Raw genomic sequence first — 10,299 nt, forward strand, 5'->3', positions numbered from 1 at the left:
TGCTCGCTCTCCCTAAGCACATCCCAGCTGAGGAGCCCCCACGCTCTCGCGCCCGCCGCAGAGCCATGCCTGGTGCTGCTTGCGTTCCCATTTCTAGACTTATGCAACGCTGCGAGGACAGAAGCAGCCTGCAGAGAAGTGGAGCAGTAGGAGATGCAGGCAGCCTGCATCCCCGTGGGGCTTCCTGAAGTGTCCCAAACTAGAAAACTGGCCACCTCCCCACTACTGCTCCTGCAACGTAATTATTCCAGCATGACTGACATGACAAATTAACAAGGCAGCCAGGGCTTGTGCAGTAGAAAGGAGTGTTTTCCCCAAGAATAAATTGTTCCAATCCTTTATGCTAGACACCCGGCCGTGCCTATTCATTAATTGGACAAGCTCTGGTGACAACTGAAATTACCTGACTTCGACATACTGGAGGGGAGAGAAATCTCTGCAACCTTAAAATGAAAAGCCTAAAGCCGGAATCCCAACCACCGTGGAGTTCTTTGGATGGGGCTTTTTTTTTAATTCATTTTCAGAGCACAGCCCCAGTAAATCTCCTTTCAAAAGCAGAGGCACAGTCTTTAGAGGATTCTGTCTTCCTCTCTTTGCAGTCCCTGAAATGTGGCACCAGAACCTGACAACTCATCCAGTGAACCGCAACCCTTTTAAGACCCACAGAAAAACCGAGTTTCAGAACTTTAGGAGCCACAAAACACTGGGATTATTGCAACGTTTGGATTAATTATCGCAATCACAGTACATGAGGAATTATAAGCATCCGCTTCATCAGCACCCTGTGGTTATTTATTGCAACCAATGTATCATAATTACTAAACAGGTACTACAATAAAAGTGGGGTGGGAGGGGGAATCAATGGCTGTTACATTCAGTCACGATCCACTCACAATATCATTACGCATACATTTTTCAACTACTATTTTGATTCAGGTTTACCTGGACCCCTCACTCCCCTGCTAAAGGGAAGCCTGGGGACCCGGTATGGTATTTCTCCCCTCCGCCCGCCCTTCCCGTGCTAGCTGCGTACCTGAAATGCAGACGATGAAATTCGCTTGCAGAAGGAAAAGCACCTCCCAAACAATTTCCATCCTCCGATTCTCATGCCAAGTGCATCCCTCGGCGAAAAAAAATAACAAAGATCAATATCGCGGTTTGAACGATCCCAGCAAATTTCCTTTCGGACTTGCAGACTGTATTCCCCAGATGTGCTGACAACACATGTCCGAGCTCTCTCTCTGCACGGCTCAAGCGAGATCCCTTCCCTTCCTTCGCCCTCCGAAAAAGACCAAGAAGCCAACCGCCAGCACCGGGCTCTTCCTCCACCAGTGAGAAAAAAATCCACCAGATTTCCCAACAAGACATAGACAACAAACCCCAACCGATCCGGTCCGGAGAGTCTCTATTCCAGGGCGGCCAGATGCAAGTTAACCCCAAACTCTGCCCGTCTCAGCGGGGCCGCGCCAGCGTGCCCGGGGGGGGCGGCGGGAGGGGGCTCCTCTCCTGCTGCTACGAAAGGAGCGGAAAGAGATTAATACCGGCTGCACCGCCCCGGCCCCCCCGCCGGGCCCCGCACCTCCGCGGCGCCGAGCGCAGCACGTAGCAGCCGGCTCCCTCCAGCCCTGCCGGGCTTTCTGCAATCCCCGGCGAGCCGAGCCGGCTTTCCGCCAGGCGACTGCAGGGGTCGTCCTTGCCCCGCGCACCGGGCGGCCCTTCCCCGGCCGGGATGGCCCCGCCGCCCCCCGCGCCGCCCCGCGCCGCCCGGCCCCGCGGCACTCGCCGCGCGCAAACGCCGCGGCCGCCGTGCGGGTCCAGCCGCCCCGCGCCGTCCGTCACGCCCCCCCCCCCCCGCCCCGAAAGCCGCATTTCAGAAGCGCAGAGTTTGCCAGCAGCGGGGCTTTGCTAAGGGCGCGGGTGCGCGATCGGCTGCAAAACTCATTTAAACAAGGGAAAAAAAAACTTCCCGCCGGCTGGGAGGCAGGAAGGGCAGCAAAGCGGTGCAGCCCAGAGTTAGCGAAGTACTTGCGCTGCGGTGCGTGCCCGACTGCATCCCCGCATGCACCGCACTCCCCGCCGCCAGCCCTCCCCCGGCTCAGCGAGGCAATCCCCCTCCGCCGCGGGGCAATCCCCCACTTACCCCAAATTGCGCCGGCTTTTTTTTTTTTTTTTGCTTTTGTTTTCTTTCAGCTCATCGGTTGGCCACTCCCGCCCGCGGTCCCCAAAACCAACCGAGGTCAAGCGCCGCGCAGCTCGCCGCAGCCGCCTACCGCCCCCCTAAGTGTAAGGAGGTCTCATAGCTCCGCGGCTCCCCCCCGCCCCCTCGCCTCATTGTGCCTATTCCGCCATCGCCCCGCGGAGGCGGCTCTGCTGCGGGGAGCCGCGAGGCGGCGGCGGCAGCAGCGGCAGCGCCGGGCACGGCGGGGGTCGGCGCGGCGCGGCGGCGCGCACGGGCGCGGGGCGGGCGGGCGCTGCGCCGCGGAGGCGGCGCCTGGGCGGGCGGCGGCGGCGGGAGCGGGCCGGCGGGGACGGGGGGTTCCCGGCCGCGCTGCCCCCTCGGCGTCTGTGCGCGCAGCCGCCTCCAAAAGCCGCTTCTCACTCTGTTTCGCGTGTGCATCCTCTCCTGCTCTGGGGTGCCCGGGGAGAGGCTGCTGCCCGGCCCGCGGGGGGGGAGGCGGGCTCGGAGAGGCACCGCGGGCCGGGGCAGGCGGAGGGGAGCGGCCGGCGCTTCGGCCGCGAGTGGAAACCGCGGCTGGGGCAGGTGGGGAAAGGCGCAGCCCGCGCGGGCTGCGGCTGCTTGGCGGAGCGCTGCCGCGGCCAGGGCCGGGGGCGGGAGGGAGCCTTGGGGCTGCAGAGGGACAGCCCAGGTGTGCGGGGCCACAGAGCTCGCACTGCAAACACTCCAGCTGGGGATGCATAGCCTGAACCCAGGCAGGTTTATAAACAGCGTCCAGCCCAGGGCACACTTGTAAAATGCACCTTTGCCTGGATTCTAGCAAAATGAGGACGCGTGGATCTCTGAATGGGGAAGGAGAAGATCTTTGCGAGAACAAACCACAGGCTAGGCTGTTATTTGCATCGGCTCTGAGAAATGTGTAGGAGTGATAGGTTTCGAGTCATCCTGCCAGTATTTTATTGCGGTAGATGAGGTTTCTTGAGTGCTTCAAAGCAACTGGATGGGACCAAATCGTCAGGGTTTGAAAGGAAGAACTGGACTGCAGGCACTCAGTAGTCAATGTGATTTCTTGCATTCATTTTGCCAGTTCTCTGGGTAGTATAAGTGCTCCTTGCACTGCAGCAGTCTCTGCTGATGTTTACTCTGTCCCTTGTGATAGTTTATAAGGAGACTCATGATTTTCACAACCTAATTGCTGTTGTCTGCCCAATGGGAGCAGTGAAGTGAGGCTGTGCAAGAGGCACCCTCATTCAGGCCTTTAGGGACAAAGGACCCGGCTTAAAGGATTCCAGTAATTTTCAATGGATTTTCAGTAAACAGTGGGACTGTTTACTGTGGGAGTTGCAGGATGCTGGGTGTAGTTTGAATACATAAATTTAAGCATTTGAGAATTATCCCTTTTTGGCAAAATGACAATACACAAGATTTGGGGAACTAAGACAGCCTGCGGGCGAGCAGGCATTAATCTGGTATGCCATTATGTAGATATGCCTCTGGGCACCGAATGAGTTGTCCAGAAACACCAAACTAGTATAGATTTTTAAAGAGGCTGAAATATGATTTGCATCTGGTTCATGAAAAGTTAATGAAATAAGGACTGCAGGGAGCCCTTCCAAATCATTCCTTTAGGATCATGTTATCAAATGAAGCCTCAAATCAGCAGAAGAAATAATTACTATTGAACCTGAGACCTTGCTTGTTGAATGTTCTGTGTTTTACAGAATCATGAAAAATAGCATACTCAACTTTCATCTTCACACCTTTTTTAAAACCAGGTTAATAATTCCAACTTTTGGATTATAAAAGGAATGAGTGCCATTTTTATCTGTAGTCAAGACATATTTAAGTGTTAGGGGAATGCTCAGTAAATGTTCCCATTGATGTTTACTGAATTCCTTTACTCAGATAGCTGAACATTTTCTATGGATTTGGCTGTAAATTCTCTTGGGGGCTTTCCCAACTCATTTCTTAAAATAACATCCCAATCCAGAATGCAAGAAACCCATGGAGGTCCTTCTCTTTATGCTCATATTCACACAGACCTCCTTGTTCCTAAACTAGTCTCCTTGACATTATGGCATTATGTTTGGAAAAGGAATGTTGCAAGCAAGTGGGAAGCATGCGGGATCAAGCAGTAGCTGTGAAAGACTAGCCCTTGTCCCAATGTCTATACTGAAATGATGTGCTGCAAAAAGGGTGTGTTGTCCATTCAGCCAGCCAGGAATCAGATTGGTGATGAGAGAATGCCAAATCCGATGCAGAAGGCTCATATTTAATTCCTGTTGATGTCAGTGGAACCTTAGTATGAGTTTAACAGCAGGGATATACTCAAGAGATTCTGCTAAATAAGATTGCTTACTCAGTGTCTAAGTGATTAAATCAGTAGACTTACAATGCATCTTTTTATTTGTTAAAATAGGATGTGCATGGTCCAGCTGAAAGCAGAAATTACATACCAGGGAAAGGTAGGCAGTTGATGTTGGCTGCTAGCAGATAGCCAAAAATCCCAAAGGTATTAATATTTGTGCATCATTTTGGTGTGGTCTGTTTATCCTACTCATGCAACCCCTATGCTGGGATAAGTAAATAGTTTGTGAGTCAGTCTGACAAATATATCAGGGATCAAAGGAAAGTTGAAAGTTTTTCTTACCTGGAAAATACCTTGGTGAGCTCAGAAAATATACATTGTTTTTTTATCTAGATAAATAATAATGATTTAATTCTGCTGTCATGTACTTGCTGTGATGCTATTTGACTGACAGTGACCTTAAAGTTTGGTTTTGAAGTCATTACAGCCACATTGGCTGCCGCAGCTCCACAGGAAAGCTTGGTTCGATCACGTTGAATGGATGTCAATATGGACCTATTCCAAAGCCCAGTGCAATCAATTGGAATATTTCTGCAGACTTCAGTGAGTTTTGGATTGGGCTCTTGCTGCAGAATTTAGCACAGTATATTTGATCCCAGGGGAATTGGTTTAATATAGTATGGCATATTTGGGTAGAAGCAAAAGGCACTATAAAGCAGAACATAACTCTCTTGTGTACATTGGTGTAATTTTAAGTTCAAAATAGACAAAAATACTGGCTGCTGCATCAATCTTTTATTGAATGAGCTTCCATTCAAAACTCCTTCTGTAACTCACTAAAATGAAGGGTTTTGATATTTACTGCATTTATTTGATTTTGATTCATATTTTTACAGTTGGCTAGACTTCTCAAACCTAATCTTGCCAACCTTTAAGCTGCACTGAAGTCAATGGACTACTCGTGTGCCTAGAGTTAAAAATGAGTACAAAATGTTTTTAGGTAGGTCTCTGAAGCATATTCATGTATTTTAATTGGGAAGATTTTACTGTCTAGAAGCTGTGGCTGGGATTTTCACCAGAGCTTAAGAGTACCTAACTTACATTAATTACATGCTGGACACCTAATTTCTTGAGGCCAGAGCTGCAGAGAAAGACTTTGTGTTTTAGCTATGCCAAGAAAGTTCAAAAAGTACCCACATAATAACATATTCCAAATCAGTAAAGGAAATAAAAGCTTGCACCTTCTTAGAGGAGCCAGCAGACTGGCATTTTAACTCATTTAACTCAAAATGGGCTTGGATCAGAAAAGATCGTTGTAGAAATTGTTTTGAGCTGAGCAACTTCTGAGCAAAATGGGTTTGAATGGGGCTCGTGCTGTGTTGATGAAGAGGTTGCTGCCACTCGTCACTGCTGCGCTGCTGAAGGTTCCCACTGATCTGGTACAGCAGCTTGCCCATGTGCTCCCTCGCCCATTTCTGTCAAAAGAAGTCAGATCTGCAAAGACCTGCTGTTTAACTTGTCTGAAGCTTCTGGCATGTTTCCCACAATTAAGCTGGCAGAGCTGGAACAGCTCCTGCATTTACTGCTTCCCTCTGCCCCAGAGGTTGCTGGCCCCATGGCAGGGACGATGGAAGAAGTTGAGTCAGCTTCCCAAGTGCCACTGGGAACAGGCTAGGATGTAGGCATGAACCGGGATCAATGTTAAATCAAAAATCAAAGAAAGGGCCAGCACTGCAGTTTGCTCAGGCTAAAGCAAGCTCAAGGGTGCCCGAGGCCAAATGAGGATTTGCAGATCATCCAAATCAGCAGTCTCTTAGTGTCCAGTTCGGGGAACTTTACCAGAACTGGGCCCTAATCGCCACTGAAATGGAAGTGGTTGCTTGGAATAAACTATCACAGTGATAGCATTGAACTTGCTGTCAGGTGTCACATAAATATGACACTGCCCCTTCTTGTATAAAGTTTATTCTATAATCAAACTTCTGTTCAAGGTTTTACTTGCACTAGTAGTTTTTTATTACAGTTAACTGAATTGTTTGTAGATGTAAGACAAAAAGAACTTTTGTGTTTAGACTGTGTATCTGAACGTCTTGCAGAGCAAGTTCCAAGTAAATTGCCAACAAGGCAGTAAAGTATCATAATGAGTTGCAAAAACCTACCAGAAAAATTCTGTGCATTCTATGCAAACGTTTGAAAGCTATGATAAAGAAATGCATACCTATTTCTTTTAAAATTAGATAATCAAAATCTGTCTACTTAAGTCTTTGGTACCTATTTGTTTCCTGTATGAAGTACTCTAATTTCAGGGAATGAGTATGGGATTAGAAAGGAATTTATAGGCCTGATTATATCAGCTCTATGGCTTTGGACCAGCTCCCTCTATCTCATTTTCTTGCATTTATGGAATAGGCCTCAATTCCACAAGTTACTCAGTAAAACCAGGTTAAATAATTTATTGCTGCCAGTAAGAAAGACCCTAATGACTTTTAGCACCTCCGGAGTAAGGAGAAAATAGCTCAGAATTGCCCAAGCCCCTCTGTTGCATTGGGGGCCTGGCCTGCTGCGTGCGTTGGGGGTCCAAGGCAGCCACAGAGGATGGGGCTTGAAGGAGCCGTTCTCGCATTGCTGGGGTTTCATCCTCGTCAGCAATCTGCTGCCCGTGGCGATTCCCTGCCTGTCTGTGCCTGTCTGTGCCTGAGCTCAGTCCTCCTGGACACGTGTCTCATTTTAAGCATTTAACTAGCCCCACTTAAATGACAAATATGCTAAGTACTTTCTTGATTCAGGGTCTAAGCAAGTTTTTGTTAGAAAGCCACTAGCAATGGGTGAGTGCTGAGAGTGTAACTATAAATACTGAGAAATAATATTGCTATTTAATTTATAGTGATTCTGGTCCACATATTGTTACTTCCATGCTTTCTTATATTTTTTGAGAATTTCTTTAGTGCTTATAAATAGTGCTGACCTCACGAAGGAAACTGATAAAAAATTTAACATATCATCATCATCATAAAATTGCAGCTTCTTAGAATCTATCAGTGCTAAGGATGTTAAGGTAATTCTTTTCCTGTATTGATAGTCCTTATCAAAATTGAGATGGAATTTCCATTTCACTGTTAAAGATAATGATGCAGTGTATTTAAAGTTAAAAACATCCCCAACAAAGGAACAAGGAAAATTACTGCCAGTTAACTATTAAGTCAATAATGTGTGTTTTTTTTCCTGTGAGTCAGTCTATTAATTATCATAAAGACTTATTTTCAGTCCAAATCCCTTTTTCATGTCTGAACTCCAGTGAATAGTGTTAAGGCATCAAGTATTTGTGAAATAACATTCTTTTAATTCAAAAAGACAGATATAAACTGCAGTCATTTCGTTTTTCTGGAAGTGAGAAATTAGTCACAAAAGTGTTTAAAACACTGTGTTATTTTGCAGTTCCTCAGTCAGCCTCAGTAGGTTCTTTGGGAGTCTTGGCTGCTTCGTGCCCACTGGAGTAGGTTTTTCTGAGTAGCCTTGTAGAGTGTGCAAGCTGGGTTTTTTGCTAGTGTCAACATCGCCAGATAAAATTGACTTCAGGTGGTGCAGTGATTACAGTCCTGGTGATATTTACATCTCCCATAGCTGGAGAGTGTATCATTGAACTTGCCTGTTAATAATTAAAAAGATAAATGAACAGGATTTCTAGTGTTATTGTAATAACAGACTGCAGTGTAGTCCAAGAGTGGGGGATGATGACAAGGGACATCCTTTTACTCCAGCGCTTGGAGTTGCAAAAAAGCAAAGGCGCTATGGGCTGCGGTAAGTTGTGCCAAACTCCCAGAGGTCCAGCAGGCTCCTTGGGGCAAGCAGGGGTGTTCGGGATCCACTGATGCCTCTTCTGTGTCCCCTCTCGTTTAGCTGCACACTTGGCCTAACCGTCCTGGATGGGATGGCTCAGAACACTGCTTGCAGTTACATGTTGCCTCAGAATTCTTACAAGACCAGTTTTGCCACATCCAAGGCAACTTTGTCTGGGAAAAGGCATGTGAGGCTGCCCTCGTGCACCTCAGCATGTCACCATATGTTTCTGACTATTTCTGAAGCTACCTGCCGTAGCTACAAAGCAAGAAAGAGAAATTCTCACTTTCTGTTTTCCTGCCTCCATCCTTTTCTCTTGCAAGTTTGAATTAATTAGAAGATCAAAAGCAATATACTTCTTTTTGATATTGAGGATTCTTGCTCATCTCAAACTAAAAGCAAGAAACACATCTTGAAAATGATTCTGATATGGATCTTACTGGTTGCTTATTACAGATTGTGACAGTCAATTGTCACCTGGCGCCTATTTAAAGTAATTTCTTATTCCAGATAGAGTAATGGTAATTGCAATATCAGATTGATAATATTTATGTGTGTGAGCCAAGGCAGCTACCTTTTTAATTTTCAGGCTGTGCTACCCTTGGAGTGGATTGGGGTGAGAACTCATGCTCCCACTGGGAAGTAAAAGGTATCCACTCCTGGGGGACTTTTCCCACTGTGCTAAGATTTTCCACCACTGCATTTGGTAGGAAAGAGGTCAGCTCTGAGTATACATCATTTCCCACATGACTGCCCAGCGAGAAGAGCTGGAGCTCAATAGGAGTTGTTCTCTCTTGAGCTTTGTGCCTGAACTTAGTGGATGTATGTCGAGGAGAGAAGTCATGTTCCCTGACTTCTTTGTGTGTGGATATTGTTTAGGTTTGTGTGCATACGGACGATGAGACACAATCCTATTAAAATTGCTGTCTTTTTCTATTCACTATTTTTATGTATCAATGTATGAACCATTTTGTTTTTTTCTGGGGAATACATTGCCATACTTTTCTGAAATTATTAACAGCAGTTAAGAAGGAAGAAGAAACACATTTAGTAGGTAGCATCATTCTTCTCTCTCTCTAGATGTTTTATGTTTCATAATCAAGGTTTTCTTTAAACAAACCTTTGCTTTGTGAGAAAATACCTCACTTCTGCAGTATTTTTTTTGACAAAATCAGTTAATATGAGTATTCTGAAAACAGAGATTAATACACTCATCTTACCATTGTGTGTTGTTTCCTGCTCTTTTTCACGTTACGAATGTGCATAAAGCATCCATTATGGGCCTGAGCTTGTTCCCATTAAAGTGAATGGAAGTTTCACCCTTTCAGCAGATTTCCTTTGGAATTAAGCCCCAATTCAGGCTTTCGCCAGCTGGTTAACTTTCATCACCAAAGTAATTCAGCAAATGGAATTATTCATGTGCTTAAAACAGACCATGCACTCAAGTTTTTTATAGGAGGCATCCTGAGGCACAGCATCTCGTACAGCACAACGGCAGTTTATAGTCAGTGGACTGGAATAGCTGCAGTCTGAATGGCGCTTCCTCAGCTACAGCATGAACCGAGCTTTTGTGTTCATTTGCACCTGTGCTTCCCACTCACCAGTTCAGATGGAAATATCCCATTTCTAACTCCTTCCCTGAAATCTCCCAAGTTCCAGGAAGAATTACTTGAGCTGAATTCCTTGGTTTTTAAATTGGCTTTGTGTCCCATAGGTTTCCTCTATAAATGGTGATAATCCTCATGAGGATGCAAAAATGTAAGAGTTAATGCTGGCAGTCAGCTCTGAAGATAAGTACCTTCTAAGTCCTAAGAATAGCTGTTATGCAAAAAAAGTCCATGCTGGCTGATCTGCAAGTGCTATCAGTAGAATTATGGGACCTGTGAAACTTATGCATGGTATTTTTCTAGAAAGAGAGTGGAGGAATTGGCATCTAACACAATTCAAAAGGTGAGAACAAGCCCTCAAAAAGAAAATA

The 10,299-nt window shown here is 46.4% G+C and overlaps 1 protein-coding gene across 2 annotated transcripts in view; it reads right to left on the minus strand.

The window, feature by feature from the left end:
• The window catches only part of CA10 (carbonic anhydrase 10), a 214,960-nt gene extending 212,477 nt beyond the window's left edge, over positions 1 to 2,483 (minus strand). Inside the window, exons 1-3 of one of the 2 annotated variants that reach the window (XM_064522671.1) lie at positions 2,141 to 2,483; positions 1,380 to 1,512; positions 1,034 to 1,121 (exon numbers count right to left, since the gene is read on the minus strand). In XM_064522671.1, coding sequence (XP_064378741.1) covers positions 1,034 to 1,094 — 61 coding nt within the window. In that variant the 5' untranslated portion in view covers positions 1,095 to 1,121; positions 1,380 to 1,512; positions 2,141 to 2,483. Of the gene's footprint in view, positions 1 to 1,033; positions 1,513 to 2,140 lie in introns of both variants that reach the window. The other variant, XM_064522670.1, reaches the window with a different exon arrangement.
• Positions 2,484 to 10,299: the final 7,816 nt, after the last annotated feature.

The sequence above is a fragment of the Dromaius novaehollandiae genome, chromosome 18, assembly GCF_036370855.1.
Source record: "Dromaius novaehollandiae isolate bDroNov1 chromosome 18, bDroNov1.hap1, whole genome shotgun sequence".
Taxonomy (NCBI): domain Eukaryota; kingdom Metazoa; phylum Chordata; class Aves; order Casuariiformes; family Dromaiidae; genus Dromaius; species Dromaius novaehollandiae.